The sequence below is a fragment of the Rhinolophus sinicus genome, linkage group LG14 (assembly GCF_036562045.2).
Source record: "Rhinolophus sinicus isolate RSC01 linkage group LG14, ASM3656204v1, whole genome shotgun sequence".
Taxonomy (NCBI): Eukaryota; Metazoa; Chordata; class Mammalia; order Chiroptera; family Rhinolophidae; genus Rhinolophus; species Rhinolophus sinicus.
In genome coordinates, this window is record NC_133763.1 from 55,264,130 (window position 1) to 55,283,494 (window position 19,365).

At 46.3% G+C, this 19,365-nt stretch overlaps 5 protein-coding genes and 1 non-coding gene across 9 annotated transcripts; 4 read left to right on the forward strand and 2 right to left on the reverse strand.

Moving 5' to 3' along the window:
• The first annotated feature begins 597 nt into the window (after positions 1-597).
• Positions 598-679, forward strand: TRNAS-GCU (transfer RNA serine (anticodon GCU)). The gene has a single exon. It is a non-coding gene; the product is annotated as a tRNA-Ser (tRNA).
• Positions 680-1,002: 323 nt separating this feature from the next.
• Positions 1,003-7,321, reverse strand: LOC109435951 (histone H2B type 1-C/E/F/G/I). 3 transcript variants are annotated; one of them, XR_012491864.1, is made up of 3 exons: positions 6,844-7,321; positions 4,637-4,808; positions 1,003-1,279 (listed from the first exon to the last, which is right to left on the reverse strand). XR_012491864.1 is itself a non-coding variant. In XM_019714191.2 (2 exons), the coding sequence occupies exon 1, from the start codon at positions 7,230-7,232 to the stop codon at positions 6,852-6,854; it is 381 nt and encodes a 126-aa protein (XP_019569750.1). In that variant the 5' UTR covers positions 7,233-7,321; the 3' UTR covers positions 1,003-1,279; positions 6,844-6,851. The 3 variants fall into 3 exon arrangements, 2 of the variants coding, with proteins under 2 accessions (XP_019569750.1, XP_019569751.1); XM_019714191.2 differs by lacking the exon at positions 4,637-4,808; XM_019714192.2 differs by lacking the exon at positions 1,003-1,279 and having other exon boundaries at positions 2,458-4,808.
• Positions 7,322-7,408: 87 nt separating this feature from the next.
• LOC109435947 (histone H2A type 1) lies at positions 7,409-9,092 on the forward strand. Its single transcript, XM_019714186.2, has one exon. The coding sequence runs from the start codon at positions 7,547-7,549 to the stop codon at positions 7,937-7,939; it is 393 nt and encodes a 130-aa protein (XP_019569745.1). The 5' UTR covers positions 7,409-7,546; the 3' UTR covers positions 7,940-9,092.
• A 992-nt stretch (positions 9,093-10,084) lies between these two features.
• Positions 10,085-15,916, reverse strand: LOC141566980 (histone H2B type 1-K-like). Of its 2 annotated transcripts, none has more exons than XM_019714190.2 (2): positions 15,466-15,913; positions 10,085-10,681 (listed from the first exon to the last, which is right to left on the reverse strand). In XM_019714190.2, exons 1-2 carry the CDS (start codon positions 15,840-15,842, stop codon positions 10,678-10,680), a joined length of 381 nt encoding a protein of 126 aa, XP_019569749.2. In that variant the 5' UTR covers positions 15,843-15,913; the 3' UTR covers positions 10,085-10,677. The 2 variants fall into 2 exon arrangements, with proteins under 2 accessions (XP_019569749.2, XP_074175281.1); XM_074319180.1 differs by lacking the exon at positions 10,085-10,681 and adding an exon at positions 14,884-15,095 and having other exon boundaries at positions 15,466-15,916.
• Positions 11,743-12,534, forward strand: H4C9 (H4 clustered histone 9). The gene has a single exon (XM_074319186.1). The coding sequence runs from the start codon at positions 12,169-12,171 to the stop codon at positions 12,478-12,480; it is 312 nt and encodes a 103-aa protein (XP_074175287.1). The 5' UTR covers positions 11,743-12,168; the 3' UTR covers positions 12,481-12,534.
• Positions 15,917-16,891: 975 nt separating the features above from the next.
• LOC109435914 (histone H2A type 1-H) lies at positions 16,892-17,301 on the forward strand. Its single transcript, XM_019714085.2, is given in 2 exon segments — positions 16,892-16,907; positions 16,910-17,301. Coding segments are annotated over 2 exon segments (393 nt in total). The 3' UTR covers positions 17,287-17,301.
• The last annotated feature ends 2,064 nt before the right edge of the window (positions 17,302-19,365 follow it).

Below are 19,365 nucleotides of genomic sequence, written 5' to 3' on the forward strand. Positions count from 1 at the left end.
CCAAAACCCCACCCCCTCATCGTTTCCTCGCTGCAGAGTCTTGGGTTCTCAGCTCCGCACCCCTCGGAAAGTGGGAGGCAAGCTGGGCAACCTGTCCCCAGAGGCCACCGCAGAAGCACACAGGTATTTGGGGGATCAGAGCGCACGGTCCCTCCAACGCGGTGACCCTGACGCGAGCCCACGAGTGAAGGGTCCGTGTGTGCGCCCCTCGGAGTATCAAGGAGGTGTCGCCCCGCAGACCCGCGTCTCGTTCCCAGACGTGTTTTCTCACCCCGAGTCAGGAGTCAGATGGGCCGGCTCCCCGAGGTCGCCTGCCTGGACGCGGAGGCGACCCTGAGCCCCCGTAGCCCTCGAGGAATCAGGCCGCAGGGAAGGGGCCAAGGCCCCGCGCACATGTTTCCTTCACGTCTCGACCGCTTCCCGGCAGCTTCCGCTCCATCGTGTAGAAAGTTCTCGTCCGATGTGTGGAAGGAAGGACGCGGCCTCACGTCCCCGCATGTCTCCCAGTCACGTCCCAGGACCACTGCGCCCCAGACGGCTGGGGAGTTCGGGAGCACTAAGCCTGGGACCATGTACCCCAGAGGACAAGGATGAGGGGACGAGGTGGCCGAGTGGTTAAGGCGATGGACTGCTAATCCATTGTGCTCTGCACGCGTGGGTTCGAGTCCCACCCTCGTCGATCCTGGTGTTTTAGCGCGGGAGGGGAAGCGTATCCCCTAGCTAGGAGAAAGTAAACTCCTCCACTGTTTCCCAGCCATACCTCTGTCCCCTCCCTTCCCCTTCCCAGAAGGGACCACGAACCTCTTCCCTTATCACTCCCGTGCATTTTCCTCATTATCTTATGACCAATGTTTGCAGTCCCAAACATTACCTACTTTATGTAAATAGAGTCATACACATCTTTTTTCTGTTTTCATTCATAATATCCTTAAGGTCCATTACGGCCATAGATGTGTTTTCACCTGTTCCCACTCCTGTGTAGTGTCATGAACATACCACAACTTATTTATCATTCGCATTCATTACCTATTACTGTGTAACAAATTACCCCAAATCTTAGTTGCATGAAACATCGTCTATTATCTGCCAGTTTCTGTGGCTCAGGATTCTGGGCGTGGCTTCGCTGGCTCCTCTGGCTCACGGTCCCTCACAGGCTGCAGTCAAGATGTGGGCAGGGACCTCAGGTATCTCAAGCCCACCCTGGGGAAGGATGCGCTTTCCAGGTCACTGACGTGGGGTTTGGCAGGATCCAGTTCCCAGGGACCGTTCCATTGAGGACCTAAATCATCGGAAGACAGGACTCAGTTTCTTGCCATTTGGATTCTCCACAGCACATCTCAGGACACAGTGGCTTCATCAGAGAAAGTGGGATGAGCCAGAGGCAGTGACAGCAAGACAGCAGCCACCATTTCCAAGGTAAGCAACCTAACCTTGGAAATGACATCCCATCACTTTTGTTGTATTCTGTTCACGGGACATAATTTGGTTGGCCCAGCTCACACTCTCGGGGATGAGATCACACTAGGACCTGAATAACAGGAGCTGGGGGCCACTGGGGGCCATCCTGGAGGCTGCCTTCCACACCTTTTATAATGCTGGCAAATATTTCTGTTTCCCTTTTTCATTATTACAAATTATACTTCTAGGACCCTTCCTGTGCATTCAGTCTCATGTACACACGCACACATTTCTGAGTCATAAATTATGGATGTTTAAGTTAATAAAAAGATGACACTCCCCTCTCTCACCAAGTGTTTACATGGTTGACATCCCACCAGCAGCAAAGAAGCTCTCCCATGGGCCCATGTCCTCCTTATATGGTCGTCTTTTGTAATGTTAGCCATTTGGTGGGTGTGGATTGTAGATCATTTTTTAATTTTCTATTATGGAAATGTCCACTACACACAAAGGATGGTATAAAGAACCCATGAGTCCTAAACGCCAAGATGAGAGAAAGTGGGGGTGTAGCCCTATGTACCCGGGGCCAGATGGCTATGAAGTTGGGGAGGGTCCTGAACGGATCACTTTATACATGGACGCAGGATTATTGGAATTAAGTATAAAAGCACCTCTTTTTCTGTCTCTCTCTCTCTCTCTCTCTCTCTCTCACCATACAGAGCTTTATTTGTATTAAGTCATAACAGTTACATACAGGGACATCTTACTCCTTTTGTTTACCAAATACCTGAAATAGTTCTCAGCTGTAGGCGCTTATTCAACAGTTATTAAAGTTATCTATTGTCAGAAAACAAAACATATACCACTATGGTTACTCCAGATTATCCAAGTGCTTGTAGGTCAGGTGTGGAACCTACTAGATAAAGCAAGTGAGGTTTAATTCAGGGGCAACAGTTTTATGGAAATAAATGAGCTTTAGGAAGAACTCAGCAATGCCAAAACAAAACCCTGTAAGGCTTCGAATCTTATCTCTGTTGCTTACCAGGCAAGTAGGATGAATGACAAAGCAACAATCCCTTTATTGTCCTAAAAAGACATTTGTTTCATATGCATATTATGGGCAACATTTAAGAGCGTGCCAGGAGAACTTTAGAATTTCTGATTGAGAAGTCACCATCCGTTTTGAGCAGGAATCTCACCAGGACAAACTTCCTTGGCGGGAGACATTGTCAAGGGCTGAACGGAGGCTGCCAATTGTGGGAAATGCAAGATCCACACAAATTGTCCATTTTTCATTTCCTATCTTGGTTTCTAAGAAAAGTGTTCGAAAGGAAAAACAGCTCTTTCCACTCTGCAGGACAGATCAACACATTCTGACGCTGGGGGTTAGAAATATGCCAGGTTGCCATGTGATCGTTACTGTTCTTAGGGCCGGAGAGATGGTCAGAAAAGAAGCCACACACATGAAGAACAGATGGCAGGAGAGCAGAAACACAAAGCCAGTTTAAATCAAGAGCTGTGGTGGCTTAGAAGAAAACTACGTGAGACCAAAGGATGCAGGAATGGGTATTAAAGGGTGCAACTTGAAGCAAGAAAAGAGTATAGGGGCCCCAGGCATGGAGATGGGGGTTTCCCTCTGAGGAAAGAAGAGCCTATTTAATTGGGTATGAAATATTTGTTTAGGATAGGAATGCTTTTTAAAAATAAGCTGGAAAATTGTAGATGATGTAGAGTAATGGTTTTGTGGGCATTCAGAACGAGTCATCCCAAGATGTGCCTCTGTGGTATGTGCATTGTTTTGAGCTACAGGCAACCAAGACCTTGTGGACTGAAGAGAAACTTCTCACTCTCCCACTAACTATCTAGAACTTGAAGAATTAAGAGTCCTGTCCATAACAATAGATTATCAGAGATGACCTCTTCTGAACCTGTCTATAGGGCAGAGCAAAGGTCTATTCACTAAATGTCTGCTCATCCCGCAATGAGCCTTTAAAGCCCCAGGTGCCTTTCCTTCTCCCTAACTCAGGATGTCTTCTGTACCAAGGTTTTTGCGGGAGTGGAGTGTGTGTGTGTGTGTGTGGGGGGGTAGAGGGTGAGACAAAACTGGGAATTCAACCAGAAGGAGCACTTGGGGAATGTGGGAGGGGAGACGAGTTGTCTTTGATTTGGGGTCATCCATTGAAGGGAGTAAAGAAAATAGAGCAAAAAAGGAAAACACAGGTGTCGATGGACTTACATTCTAGTGGGGAGGGGGTATGAAGACAAGTGGGTGAAGAGGTAAAATACAGAGCACGTCAGACCTTGAGACATATTGGGAAGAACAGCAGAGCAGTACATAGGGGTAGGAAATGCAGAGGGGGTGGCTCAAGTATAAGATGACGATCAAAGAAGGCCTCACTGACAAAATGCATGCTGGGCATGAGGACCTCAGTGTCCCTCACAAAATGTGGAGTCCCCATCCCAGGAGGGGAAGAGGAATTTAGCCCCTCACAGCTGTCCAGACCAGTTCAGCCTCTGGGCCACTCCTAAGAGAGGCCCGAGGGTCCCTTCCTCTCATAGATAAGCACCCGCTGATTTTCAGGGAAGTGTAGCCATCGTGGGACCCCAGTGTAGAGCAGGTTACCCCCCACCCCCGGGATCACTGGCTCAGGTGTGCCTGCCAAGAAGATTCAGCCACTCTACTTACTATTAGGAAGGGGTTCCAACCTGGATAATGAGAAAAACAAGAGACAGAACAGTGAGAGGAACATGTGACCATTGGCTATTGATCTGAAGAGAAGTGAAGAGAACCCACATGCATATATTTGTGTTTGTGTAAAGAAATGCCAGAGGGGTGCAGAGGAAACTAACAAATGGGTTTCTTTGTTATTGGTGGGGAACTGGGAGCTTGAGGACTGTTGGGAGCAGGACTGCTTATTGTATTCTCTATACAGAGGGTGCCAAAAAAATGTGTACACATTTTTAGAGGAAAAAATACTATTAAAATTGTAATACTCAATATATACTGATAACATGAATACAAGTCACGTTTGACTTCTGCAATTATAAGAGGTGTTCAAAGTGGTTACCATCAGCGTCCAGACACTTCTGATTATGGCAAACTACTGTTTGAGCAATGTTGACCGAAGTGTCCACTTGTATACATTTTTTTTTTGGCACCCCGGGTATATGCAGTTATTAAACCCAAGCAATGGACTGTCTAATGGAAACCATAAAACAAAAGTTTTAGCAACATTACCCAAAAGGGCCACGAGATGGCGATAGTGTTCCTCAGCGCCTGTGCCACGGAGGACGAGGGGTGGAGGGCTCAGCTGCTGTGAGGGCCTCCCTCCGGCAGATGGCCTCTCTTCTTGTTCCCTCAATTCAGTCCCCAGAATTTCTGCCAACACTTGATCTCTCTCAGTGTCACCCTTTGTTGACCAAAAGAGAAATACGTTTAAACTAGGGCCAACTTGTTTTGTTTTTTAACTTTTCTTCTGGAGGGGAAGGGATTATGTACACAAAAAGTACTCGAAAGAGAATAGCGACACTCCAAGTGTCCAGTATGCGTCCTTCAATCATTGCCACCATTTTGCCCATATTGTTTCATTATTCTCTGGCGTTGGGCGGGAGGGGGACAGTGTAAAGAATTCACAAACATGTTATTTCAACCCCGAATATTTTCACAAATGTTCCAACAGACACAGACAAAATACAAGATTTTCACACTTACGAAAATTTTAAAATGCTTTGTAACATCATCCAATATCCAGTCTCTCTCTCTCTTTTTTTAATTCTCAATTGCCTCAAATACTTTTTTTACAATATTTTTTTCTAAGGTGGGATTTCACTAGGTCAGCACACAGCATTTGGTTGCTATGTCCCTTAAATCTATTTTAATTCATAACATTTAACCAAAATCTACAAATAGTTTGCTCTTTGGAAAAGGACTCCAGAAACGAATCTCGGTGACAGGGATCCTAACCGTTCATGAACTGCCATTGGTTGTAGACGTTTACTGTACTATAAAAACTGCTAGGAGGCAAAAAGTTGGTTTCTAAAAAGAAAAAAGAAGTAAGATCATACTGATAGTTTTCATTCAAATTTAAGTCAAAAGACAGTCAATGCAAGAAACGTCCAAACGTAGAGAATGTTTATGTGTTTATTTGAGCGCAACTGACGACATGCTGAGAAGCAAGATCTCAGAAGCTTCTGAGAATGACAGTTTTGCAGTTTCTTTTATGCATTTGAGATTAAGGAGGAAAAGTAAAGATGACATGGAGGTGGAAGAGAGTAAGGTGGGGACTGGATTGCAGGGAAGTTAATATTATGTGCCTTCTTGAGGGTGGCCACGCGTTAGGAGGGTCTGGAGGCATTGCAGGGGCGTGTGAGCCTAGATGAACAAAGACAGTGGACCGGGCTGGTTTAAGGACAAGATAACCTTTTACTAAAGTTATTGGCCTAGGGTCTCACGACCCTCACGACACCATGTGAGGTTACATTCCATAGAACCCCCTTTTCACCCACATTTTTTCCCTAGAAATGAGAATCATATCCTTTGACTAGCTACACTCGCCGTTTCTTTTCTAACTTTCCATTTAAATTATTTGCTTCTAATACATATTCTTCTGGTCCTTTAGCACCTTTCACTAACCAAACAAATTTTAGAATAGAAACTGATTTTTATCTCAGAAGAGAATGTGGGATAATTATTCTCCAGCTTCTTTGCCTTCACTGGACCACAAATAGTTGTACTTTGTCTTGGAATGTTTTTTATTATACGGATATACGCCAAAGGGAAAGCAGTATCCCAGTTAAAAATAAAGCATCGGTATTTCTGACTGAAAATTACACCCTTCAAATTCCTTTTTCGCCAACAAAAATTGAGAGGAAATAATGTCATTCTGGAAAAGAATAAAACGCCAAAGGAAAGAATGACAATCAGGATGGACCATCCGACAGTTTATCGCGCTGCGGTTGTGTGCGGGGCCCATACCCGGCGCTTCCAGGATGTCCGGAATCGCGTGGCCGCGGAGCAAGCTCCCGGGCGAACTCAAACAGCCCGCGCAAACTCCTCCCGGGGTGCAGTCCAACTCCATCCCCGATAGGGACACGGGAGAACTGAATTTGCTTGGAGTTGAAAATTCTCTTCCATCGTAACTTAGCCCCGAGGGTCACCAGAACTAGTGGCAGAACAAAAGGCAGGAAATTCTTCCGTGACACTGAAAAGCTCAGGCGTTCTCTACACAAAGGGGTTACCGAGCTTTGACAGAGTCAGGGGTAACGTTCTTTAGTCGTTAGTGGAGCTCTGGCGGACCGTGAAAGGCAGGCCTCCACGCTGTCGCCCTACTTCGCAGACAAAACGAGTGACAAGACGCAGCACAGAGGAAAAAAAGCACCAGCTCCCTTTGTGGAAGAGTGGGTGGCTCTGAAAAGAGCCTTTGGGGTGTGAGCCAAGCCGTTTACCTGCGAGTCTACTTGGAGCTGGTGTACTTGGTGACGGCCTTGGTGCCCTCGGACACGGCGTGCTTGGCCAGCTCCCCGGGCAGCAGCAGGCGCACGGCCGTCTGGATCTCCCGGGACGTGATGGTCGAGCGCTTGTTGTAATGCGCCAGGCGCGACGCCTCGCCCGCGATGCGCTCGAAGATGTCGTTGACGAACGAGTTCATGATGCCCATGGCCTTGGACGAGATGCCGGTGTCCGGGTGCACCTGCTTCAGCACCTTGTACACGTACACCGAGTAGCTCTCCTTGCGGCTGCGCTTGCGCTTCTTGCCGTCCTTCTTCTGCGCCTTGGTCACCGCCTTCTTGGAGCCCTTCTTCGGGGCGGGCGCGGACTTGGCCGGCTCGGGCATGGTCGGGGGAGTCGCAGAGCGAGACGGGAAACGCAGGAAAGATCAGCAGAGACTGCAAGCGTCTTCTCGGTCCACAGGTACTTAAAGGAGGCGGTGAGTAAAGTCGTGTCTGATTGGCGGTGAACGCTGCAAACGTCACACGTGAACGTGGTCCAATCAGAATTGGAGTATTTCCAACCCCGGGCTCCATTGGTTTAAGCGAAAGGGCCCTAACTCGGCGCGGATTCACGGTCGCGACCCGGCACCACTATAAGAAGGAGCGCCCTGGGTGACTCGTGTCAGACACCAGTTGGACCGGTGACTATTTTTGTGTCATGTCTGGACGCGGGAAACAAGGTGGCAAGGCGCGCGCCAAGGCCAAGACGCGCTCGTCGCGGGCCGGCCTGCAGTTCCCCGTGGGTCGCGTGCACCGACTGCTCCGCAAGGGCAACTACGCCGAGCGGGTCGGGGCCGGCGCGCCCGTGTACCTGGCGGCCGTGCTGGAGTACCTGACGGCCGAGATCCTGGAGCTGGCGGGCAACGCGGCCCGCGACAACAAGAAGACGCGCATCATCCCGCGCCACCTGCAGCTGGCCATCCGCAACGACGAGGAGCTCAACAAGCTGCTGGGCAAGGTCACCATCGCGCAGGGCGGCGTCCTGCCCAACATCCAGGCGGTGCTGCTGCCCAAGAAGACCGAGAGCCACCACAAGGCCAAGGGCAAGTAGAAGCGACCTTACTCGGGGGTATCTCCAGTAGGTCTAATCTGAACCAAAGGCTCTTTTCAGAGCCACCCACTTTTTCGCTAAAAGGGCTCGCGTGTTCTTAACTTAGGCTGATAATTGAAAGTGACGTTTACTGCACTTGGTCGGTAGATGTCAGTATTTAAACGCTTTGGAGAGGTGAAACTATCCACTTGAAAAGTACAATTCAAACGGAAGTTACCATCAGCCTATTGAAATGGGTACAGAGATACTTTATGTAACACGTTATTCAGGTCGTCAGTGCAGCCGTCCCTCAGGGTTAAAGCGCAGTCTTCCGAAAACCAGTCTCTAGTGCCACTCATACTTTCTGGGAAAGGGCTTCCCATTTCCCTTGGCGAAAGGAAAACATTGGAAAACCACGTTAGTTCTTGTATATATATTCATGAATTTTAAAAGACCTCCCATCCTACTATAAATATGACTTGGAATAAAAAGTGCTGACAACAGTAACTAGTAGTGGTAGGCACTCATGATCCCCCCAAAAGTAAAGTAGTAATTTAGGTTGTGATCAGTGCTACACGGAACACTAAATGAGGTCCAGCGGCTACAAGGGTGACAGGAACAGCTGTCAGTGTTCTCTTTTGGCTGATAGTTCACAGTGGCTGCCTGTAACAATTTACCACGAAATGGATGACATTAAACAAATGGATCCTATCACAGTTCTGGAGGTCAGAGGTCCGAGATCAAGGTGCTACCAGGGCTGCTTCCTTATAGCAGCTGAGGGAGAAGTCATTGTGCCTCCGTCCCGCCTGGCTTGCAACATCTCCAGCCTCTACCCCCCTCACACCCTTCTGCCCTGTACCAGTGTCCTCTCTTGTAAGGACAGCAGTCAGTAATTAGATTCAGGGCCCAGTCTAAATCCAAAGTGATGTCATCTCGAGGTCCTTAATAATTACCTCTGCAAAGACCCAATGTCTAAATAAAGTGACATTCTGAGGACCCAGGTACACAGGAGTTGGGAGGTGGGGGGAGACATTCACCCCACTTTCCCCCCCCACCAGGTACACAGGCGCTCCAGTCGCGACCCGCTCGGCGTAGTTGCCCTTGCGGAGCAGCCGGTGCACGCGGCCCACGGGGAACTGCAGGCCCGCCCGCGACCAGCGCGTCTTGGCCTTGGCGCGCGCCTTGCCTCCTTGTTCCGGTGTCCAGACATGACACACTTTCTCGGCTTCACATAGGGAAGAATTCAAAGGGGAGCCGATCTAGAGTTTTAAGTGAAAGTAAGTTTATTTAGCAGAGTAAGTAAGAGAACAAAGGCCACCCATTGACAGGGTCGTGGTTTCTAATCGTTAGTGGAAGAGAGAGCCCGTCCATTCCCCGCTCTAGGGTTTACATGTATCTTCTGTTTTCATGGAAAACGTGTTGGTATGAGGGAAAGGAGGCTAGAAGAGCAACTGTAGGTTTATCTTTAACTTCTGTGAGATGCAAGAATAGGGGCAGGTTTGTCTAACTCTTGTAAAGCATGTAACTGCAGGGACGGTCCTTATGGAATCTCCAGTCTCCGGAGAGTTTGCTGTGTGTCATTGATTGACTTCTGCCTGGCTTCTGTGTCCTGGAGCACGAAGGCGGCAGGCTTGGACCCCAACTTCTTAGATCCTACTGTAAAAGTAGTCCTGTTGCCTCTTCCATGTGTTGCCATGACCCTGGAAAACTGACTAGATTGTATTTGAACAGATCGGAAGGGAGTAAACTATGTTGCTGTTTTGGGGAGAGTGTTCTGAGCAAAGAATATAATGCAAATATCTGAGGCACTCGCATACGTGGGATGAATAAGGGAGGCAGAGAAGTTCAAGGAAGTTGAAGATGGAGTTCAAGTCCAGAATGTTTAAGATCTACGAAGGGCAGACTGAGTTCACAGAGAAAAGCAGAGGTCCCTCATGTAGGGGTTTATGACGACGTGGGGTTTTCTGTTCATGCCATGAGTTCTGCAAATCATTTTAAATGTCTATTCTAAGAGTTTTGAACAGAGGAAAGGCATAACCTCATGTACGTTTCTTTGAAAGCTCACTAAGGCAACTGTGTGGTGAATACAAACTTTAGAAGGAAGGATGTAAATTAGGTGTTGCAGTGATCTTTTTGAGAGATAATGGCACTTGACCGCAATTGCGGGTAATAGACAAATACAGGGTGTGGGATTTGCAAGTGTAGCTAATAAAGTTTGCTGACAGATTTGGTGTGTACTGTGTAGGAGAGGACAAAATCATTTTCCCTCTATCTTTCTGAGTTTTGGGCTAAGACCTCCTAAAGTAAACCACAGATTAACAAGAGAAAAACAACCAGAATTTTATTAATATGTACACCTCACGTACACGAGATACTCAGGAAAACAGAGTAAACTCCTCAAAACTGCCAAGCCACGGCTTTATTTACCATCTTCAGTTAAAGACAAAAGAAAAAGGTGTGCGGTGGGCAGAGGGAGGGCAATCATGAGAGGTTATCAGGAAAAGTGAGATGAACAGAGTAGGTTTTGTCGTGCAGGTTGAGTAGAGGCCTCTCCATTGATGAGACTGTCTGGAGTGTCCTCTTCTCTTTCTGGTACCCGAGGCAGACACTTGTAAATGGAGATTTCCTTTACAAATTTCGATGTCCCTTACAAAAGGGTAACTTCTACTTTGTTCATATATTCTCTTGTGTATGCTGTTTCTCCAACATAATCTTTATGCCAAAGAAGCAGAGTTTGGGCTGACACACGGTGTTCCCCTTCAACTGTGAAAGAATGTAAAGATACGAGGAAAAATGTCCTGATTTTAACTAAGTTTATTTGATATATTGTCATTCCATATGTTAGATAAAAGCCTGGACATTACATTTTAATGAAATAATGTTTATAGAAGAACAGACACCTTTGGCTATAATTTCAGAAACTACAAAGAGTCTGACAAACTTCCGATACCCTTCCTATGCTAACCTTGTTATCACTAGTTGCTTTGCAAAAACTCACAAAATCAAATAGAGAGGGAGGCTACCAGTTGGAGGGAATTTTATAGATTTTTAAAGTGTAGCGTCTGTAAAATGGATTCCAGTTTACTAATGTTGGAGAAATTGAATTAAAAATAAAAGAGGTATACTTTCTTTTCCCTGAATTTGAATTTTCTACATGTACATTAACAAGAAATTAATTGCGCTTGTAATTAATGGAAGTTTTTTTTTTTTAATTCTTAAAATTACATATTATCTAGAAAACACTACTGAGATACACATCTGGATTGGAGAGATTCAGTGGTTTTCAAATTAGGAGAACACAGTACTTCAAAAAATGTATTCTAGCAAATGTATAGATTTAACAGTTTTGACAAGAGTCTTAAAAGGAATTGTTGAAACTAGATAAAATCATTTGTAATTTCAAGAAAAATGGTGATAGAATGTTTTTTGAAAAAATAATTGAGGTGTGAATTCACTGCCAAATACTAAAATATTTTTCAACATTACAGACAATTATACTTCAGCACTACCTATAAAGAACACGTAAAACTCCAGAATTGTTAATTAATTCTATATATGATAAGTTAAGTCCCTCAAATCAGTGGGGAAATAGCGTGGTGTACTGATTAACCATGTGTTTAATGTTTTAAAAGTTAATTCTCTATATCAGAAGCCAAATCTGAATTATACATTTTAAATGGTTGTACCCACTATAAATACTAAGACATGAGAGGAGCTGGTGTTGAAAATTATACGTATTGGTATCTCTGGTGGAAGAAACTTCCAGGCAATATGCCTGGAAGCTCTTAAAATTCTGTTAGTCCATCTTTTTCTATTTCTATAGGAAGTCAGGATGTGGAATGTATTTCACCTGTATGTAGAGAAAAACGTTAAAGAATGATAGTGTTATGCTAATACTGTTAGAAAAATGCGTGTGTGTATGTAGCGATAACCACAGGACATTTTCTTGTCTTCTCTTTTTTATGTATCTGCGGTGTTAAAGTGTCGTGATTAATGAGGATGGGGCTCGAAACATATTAAATGAGGAAAGAGAGAGAAAAAAGAGCCTGAGCGTTTAGGATTCAAAAGAATTGCGTGAGAAAGAACAAAGGAGCTAACACAGGCGGCCGGTTCCGCTTCAGATCCCTTCCCCCAACCCACAGGGACTTCCTGCTGCAGGTCCTTCGGTTTTCACTCCGGTCCGCCTGGGCTAGTTATAAAAGGGAGCCTCGGCCCCCGACTGCACAGTTCTGCCCTGTTTCCTCTTGACAATGTCTGGTCGTGGTAAAGGCGGTAAGGGGCTCGGGAAGGGCGGCGCTAAGCGCCACCGCAAGGTCCTGCGCGACAACATCCAGGGCATCACCAAGCCCGCCATCCGGCGCCTGGCCCGGCGCGGCGGCGTCAAGCGCATCTCCGGGCTCATCTACGAGGAGACCCGCGGGGTGCTGAAGGTGTTCCTGGAGAACGTGATCCGGGACGCCGTCACCTACACGGAGCACGCCAAGCGCAAGACGGTCACCGCCATGGACGTGGTTTATGCCCTTAAGCGCCAGGGCCGCACCCTCTACGGCTTCGGGGGCTGAGTCCGACCCCGTAAGCTCGCTTTCTGCAGCAAAACCAAAGGCCCTTTTCAGGGCCGCCATCTTTTCAAAGAAAGAGCTTAAGTGGTTACCTGCAAGTGCTATTTAAGTCTGCCACTTAATGTGTTTCTTGGGTCAATTTTCTAGGTTCTGACTACGGTTGTTGCAAATGCAGGAAATGGTGTAAAATATCCTGCATTTGGTGAGAATTGTCAGGTGTCGGTGAATCTTCCTGAGCCCCCCTCCCCCGCTTTAATTCTGAGGATTGAAACTAGCCGCGTTAATCTTGGGTCAGGTCTGGGGTGGAGAGGCCATTCCAACACTAATAAAGCATGTCTACTCAGGAAACTTACCTGGTGTTTGGGAAGGAGTGGGGCAGAATTTTTGGAAGCATGCATTTTTCGTCTATATTTAACTTAAAAGACTTTCAAAATGAGTAAGGACTATCCATGTGAGAACTATTTGCCTTTAATCAAGAATACCGATTTTGGGAGCGCAGATTCGGCCGGAAGCCGAAATAGTGTGATTAGGAGACCAAGGCGTGTATTGAGCAGGGGAAGGGGAACAATTCCATCTGTTGACCGAAGAAGGCAGAAAAGCTAACTGATGCTGATTCTAAACAATGTTTCTAGTTCTCAGTATGTAGCCATCAATCTGGCAGTCATGGAGTATCTGCTTCCTTATCTTTGCAAATGCCTTTTAGACACTGTTGCCCTCGGCCCAGTCCAATGTTTGTTTTGCTGTTTTAACATTTCAAGGTTTGAGGCCTAAGAGGAACCGGGCAGCAAATTTGGGATGTCAGCTCCTGCTCCATTTTAAAGTGGCTTCTTTTATATTTTTGTTTACAAATTACACTAGAACACATTTGGGCATTATTAAGAGTCTTGATATATTTGCCCCCGGTAAGATTTTAAATACTGAAATAGATCAGGTACACAAAAGATGCTAATGAAACCACACCACTTAAATGTTACCACCTAAAGTAATTCAAATACTGTTAAATCACTCCCATTTGTCTCTTCTCATCAACAGAGCCCTTTTTCTTATCCTGGAATTAACCCACCCCCTACCTGCAATTCCCAAGTATCATTTTGGTGGTTATTTCCACGCTTTCTCTTACCTTTACATGGACATATCCCTAAACAATATAGAGCATCATTTCACATATTTTATAAACTTCTAAATATGTTTCTTTTGTATCTATCTTTATGAAACATGTTTTTCTACATTTGCTTTTGAAGTAGTGTTGAAATGTGTAATTGTTTATTTTCATTATCTTTTGTAGTGTGTCAATAGTACATAATTTAAATATTCGTTTCCCTGTTGGAAATTTAAATTGCTTTATTCCTGCCCCACCCCCAGCCCCCATAGAGCTGTAATGGGCAGCTGGGCACCTCCTCTGCTTACATATCTAGGAGTGGGATTGTTTGGTAATAGGCTATATATTCAACATGAACAGAAATGAGCAATTTCTGTCCCAGTTATATTTTTAGTTTACACTCCCATATTCCAATACTGAGAGTTCTTGTTAGTCCGTATCCTCAATATTTTCCTAATGTCGGACTAAAGTGTTTGCCAACCTAAGGTATCTCATTGTGCATTTAAATTGCATTTCTCTGATTATAATAAAGTTGCTTATTTTCTTATGTGATATTTTAGCTATTTGGGAATACTCCTTCCGTCCCTCCCTTCCTCCTCCTGGGAACAGCCTGTCCATATTCTTTGTCCATTTTTTTATTTCCTGAAATTTATTTATGATTTGTAAATATTCTTTATGTATTTTGGGTTTTAATCTCTTGTCAGCTTGTGACAAATCTATCATCTTGTGGGTTGGTTTGTCTTTAAATGTTATTACTATCTTTAGATGCACAGAAATTAATTTTAATAACATTGGATTTTTATTTTTCAGTTTTTATGAATGCTGCCTTTTCATATAGGTGTTATTTCCCTCCCGTCAATTCCAAAAAACAAACAAAAGAAAACCCCTGCAGGCATCAGTGGACAAATTTAGGCTGCTTATCTCTTACTTGACTTGAATTGGAGTAGGGCTCTTCTAAAAGAGCTCTTAACAGACTGATTTTCCTCTTCTCATAGCAAGATTGATTAACATAATGACCAACATTTGCAAGGTGTTGAGACAAGAGTTTAAAAGACAGAATAATGCCTAAGATATATATCCGAGATCCTGGAGTTGGTGGGCAACACGGCCCATGACAACACTGAAATGTGTGCTAAATACTTTACATGGATTATCTCATGTAATAATCACGAGATGGTTTTATTGTCCTCATTTTAAAATGGCAAAATAGAGGCACTGCCAGCCACATCAAAGAACCAAGTTGCAGAACTGTTATATTCTCTAACCCAAACCTGGAATATTTTAAATCAGTAAGCAGACACCAGCCGTCAGAATAGGTGGGTCGTGATCCTACTCCTCCGGCGGCGGAGAATTTGGGGAAATGTGTCAGGACAGGTACAAGATCTGCCCTTGAGTAGCCCGATTTGATTCAATTATTCCAATCACTTCTACAACTGGTCAGGTTGTGAACCTGAGAAAGTCATTTTTATTCCCACTCCTTTCACACGAATATTTTCTTTCTCTGGGTGGCACAGAACAGCTGAAAGGAATCAAAGTTAAGACCCATGTCGTTTTTTTACAAATAGGAAAACAGATGCAGACCTTAAAGTTTGCTCAATTAAAGGCTGAACAAGATTCCAGTTCTTACTGATACGTCCTTGTATTTCCCCATTAAATATCTTGTCACTTGTCTCTGATTACAAAGAGGCCCTTAGTAGGATATCCGGTTGCCTTCTAGCCAGAGACCGATCCCAGCACAGGCGTTACTCAGTGTGCTGGGGTTCTCATACCTCAAGGCCATCATCACTTGTATTTAAGCCTCTATTTGAAATGTGTCTACAACTCTTCTCGACAAAGTGGGTGGCTCTGAAAAGAGCCTTTGGTTTAAGGGGTGCTGCACAGGCACTTACTTGGCGCTGGTGTACTTGGTGACGGCCTTGGTGCCCTCGGACACGGCGTGCTTGGCCAGCTCCCCGGGCAGCAGCAGGCGCACGGCCGTCTGGATCTCCCGGGACGTGATGGTCGAGCGCTTGTTGTAATGCGCCAGGCGCGACGCCTCGCCCGCGATGCGCTCGAAGATGTCGTTGACGAACGAGTTCATGATGCCCATGGCCTTGGATGAGATGCCGGTGTCCGGATGCACTTGCTTCAGCACCTTGTACACGTACACCGAGTAGCTCTCCTTGCGGCTGCGCTTGCGCTTCTTGCCGTCCTTCTTCTGCGCCTTGGTCACCGCCTTCTTGGAGCCCTTTTTCGGGGCAGGCGCGGACTTGGCCGGCTCGGGCATGGTGGGGACGACTCCAAGCGAGATGGAAGAAACACCAAGAGAAATATGCGAGCTGAACACACCGTGCCCCTTTTATATAAAACCTCGCATGCAAATAAGGGTATAAACTAAAGTCCTGTCTCTGATTGGTGGTTATTCATTGCCACGTCAAACTTATTAACTCTGCCCAATCAGAACGCAGGAATCCCAAATTTGTATTTGCACTGGTTAAGATGAAGCTGCAATTTTAACCAATGACACGCCCTCTTTTTCGCGCCCAGAAACGTTGGTTGAAAAGTGCCGCCCCTTGTCACGTCCTACCAACAAAGGCTGTAGGGAGGCGAGAAGAGGCGGCTTCGGGTTAAGCTATAATAGACAGAAACTCAATACAGTTAAATTACAGAGGACCAGGGTACTGGCAGTCTCAGGAGACTGGAGCCCTGAATGGGGTCGATTGTGGGTATTTATTGATTACAGACAAAGAATTCACATGATTTAAGGCACGGTCTGTGAAACTCTTACACCACATAGAAAAAATTATTTCAAAATCCAATTATTTGTCCCAAAACAGCCGAGGCATCCAGTCCCATGATGACTAAGGTGTGGTATGTACCTCCCTGAGGGGGTGGGGGGGAGTCTCTCCAGGTAAAACAATGCCTTGAGCTGAGCAGAAAGAGCTTGATCTTATGGAGCTAATGAGCCTCTCTCACAATTAGGTGAGAGGGAGAGGCAAGAGTCTGCAGCAGCTTTTCTCAAGCAGGGGGAAGGAATGACAAAGCCTCTTCCCATCAACCTTCATACAGCTCATCCGGGGTCTCAACGGGGTCCTGTCTGGCTTAGGTTGTTTTTCCCGTGAGAAATCTTACTCGTCTTTGACTGCAAACCCTTCATCTGAAGACCAGGCGGAGAGACAAAAGGTGTAACAAACTCAATCCCAGAGAGGCACAGTTCCACAAATCCTCCCTTTCTTAGGGAAAGGCATGGGGGGGGGGGGGACGACAGACGTCTAGGCTGTTGTGTGACTACAGCCCCTGTATTTTGACTATTGGCGGTAAAAGTCTCAAGTCAGTATGTCCGGACGCGGAAAAAAGGCGGCAAGGCGCGCGCCAAGGCCAAGACGCGCTCGTCGCGGGCCGGCCTGCAGTTCCCCGTGGGCCGCGTGCACCGGCTGCTCCGCAAGGGCAACTACGCCGAGCGGGTCGGGGCCGGCGCGCCCGTGTACCTGGCGGCCGTGCTGGAGTACCTGACGGCCGAGATCCTGGAGCTGGCGGGCAACGCGGCCCGCGACAACAAGAAGACGCGCATCATCCCGCGCCACCTGCAGCTGGCCATCCGCAACGACGAGGAGCTCAACAAGCTGCTGGGCAAGGTCACCATCGCGCAGGGCGGCGTCCTGCCCAACATCCAGGCCGTGCTGCTGCCCAAGAAGACCGAGAGCCACCACAGGCCAAGTAAGGAGGAGTGAGGTTAGGGACCCTGGAAAACGAAGGCTCTTTTCAGAGCCACCTACTCTATCAGAGAAAGCTGCTACACACAAATTATGTTGTAGTTTAGTTTTTGACGTTTACGTTTCGAAGCGCTTCTAGCCTCCAGGGAGTAGCTGAAACAACCACAATAAGTACCCCTGAATGGAGTCGGACCTACTGAAATGGCGTGTCTTGTTGGGAAATTCCAGGTGAAGTCAGGTGGGCAAATTACTGAACCCACTTTGTAATTCTAATGTTACCAAGTACTAGCGTTCTCAAACTGCACTGACAAATTAAAACACAGCATATAGAAGAGTCTTGGAAAGTAACAGCCTGATTCTGAAGTGATCTAATTCTAAAGGATAATTTTCATCAAATGGTGAAATTCTTAAAATTCTACTCAATGATCACTTTCATTTTCTTTAGGATTTAATTCCAATGACAATTAGAATATGATTTATTGATTACAAATAGGCAGAATTTTCTGAATCCCATATTGGTAAATTCTTGGTCCTATTTCTTTGGAATACATGTATTCATTTCCTGTACTCTTGAAGCAGCTCAGGATATCACAGCCATGCAACCTAGGAAAACTGCCTCCCTGGGAATGGAGGTAAACATGGAAACACGCACTGTCAGGTGATGGATATCCCAGGATGGAAACAGGAGATGAGCTATAGAGCATAATGGGGCTATGATTTTAGAAAGTGGAGGCAACTTCTTTAAAGGTGTTACCTCATCAGAGACCTACGTAAATTGAAAAGAAATAGACTGGCAGATACTAGGAGAAGCTCGAAGTGTAAAGAAAATGTGTTTAGCATTTCTTGGGAACATCACATGAGGCTATGAAGTAAGCGGGGGTGGGGGTCAGAGGGACCTGGGGGGGGTGTGTCTGGCACTCCCTTGAAGATGAGGCCTGAGGCACGTGGCAGTGGGAGAGCAGTGAGTATACAAGTGTCACCAACCCAGAGAGGATCCACCGGGAAATCCCATGCCATGAAACTTAAGGTCTGTCCGTTTCGTGTGTCAGCCAGGAGCAAAACACTGGGTAGTGGAGAGATTGACAGGGTGGGCAGTTCTAGGGATGGACAGAAGACAGTGCATGTTTCTTTAGATGACAGATGTCACTGGGAAATGAGAGGAAAGGCCCACGGCAGGTGGCTCTGGTGGCCTGCTGTGACCCTACAGTGGCTCCTACTCAGCACGCCAGGAGATTGAGATCTCATACACACCTTCCCACCTTTTTAACACTGCACTGGAGACTGAAAAGCCACAAGAAGCTGAAGGGACTCCCAATCAGAACCAAGAAAGACAAATGCTCATCACTCCACCCCACCAGCTGGTGGTTTCTGTTTTTCCTTTTTCTCTCTCCAGTGCTTCTCCCAGCCATACCCAAGTCCTGTTGGCATTGGCTGAAAGTCCAGAAGAAGAAACTGAGGTGATAAAAATAAAGAGAGGGAACTTTTCCCAGGTGTACTGTGCAGTCTTTCCACACACAAAGGACCAATCATGAATCAGACAGTTCTGTCTCTGGCTGGGCCAGCGCTGAAACTGCAAACTCTGATAATCTGGAGAAAACTGGAGGAACTCGGGTGGAAGTCATGGCTCAAAAGAATAGCCCTGACTCTGGCCTTCAGTTTCTAGACTGAGATGCAAAGGGGAAGTGGAACATCTAAGGTGGGAGTGAAAGACTGACCTGAGGAGGGGAGGTGGCTGGAAATGAGAAGCAGGTGTTGCTGCCTGGGGACCACTGGGAGGTGATTGGGGACAGCAGGTGCCCAGAGGGGCTTCCATGAGCCACTATTCGCTAGTCGCATAGCATCGTACTCTGAGAATACACATGGCACCTCCTGTCTCCTGGCCTTGTGGATTGTGAAAGCGCCAAAAACAAAAAAACAAAACAAAACAAAAACTATCTTTTGTCTCTTTCTCATAGTTTTAGCATCTGTTGGGAAGTTTCTGCATGACACTATCTGCTCTGATTTCTGAAAGCCTTCCCTTCTTAGGGCTACAATAGCCCCCAACCTTCCCCAACTGTCTACCTGACATGGATTCTGAAACTCACACAACGAAGCTTT

Bases quoted from the DNA above. Each gene is read 5' to 3' on its own strand.
- LOC109435951 (XM_019714191.2), bottom strand. From the start codon at position 7,232: ATGCCCGAGCCGGCCAAGTCCGCGCCCGCCCCGAAGAAGGGCTCCAAG.
- LOC109435947 (XM_019714186.2), top strand. From the start codon at position 7,547: ATGTCTGGACGCGGGAAACAAGGTGGCAAGGCGCGCGCCAAGGCCAAG.
- LOC141566980 (XM_074319180.1), bottom strand. From the start codon at position 15,842: ATGCCCGAGCCGGCCAAGTCCGCGCCTGCCCCGAAAAAGGGCTCCAAG. The intron at 15,096-15,465 runs GTAAGTGCCTGT...GATTCCTTTCAG, and splicing joins ACCAAGTACACCAGCGCCAA to CTGTTCTGTGCCACCCAGAG.
- H4C9 (XM_074319186.1), top strand. From the start codon at position 12,169: ATGTCTGGTCGTGGTAAAGGCGGTAAGGGGCTCGGGAAGGGCGGCGCT.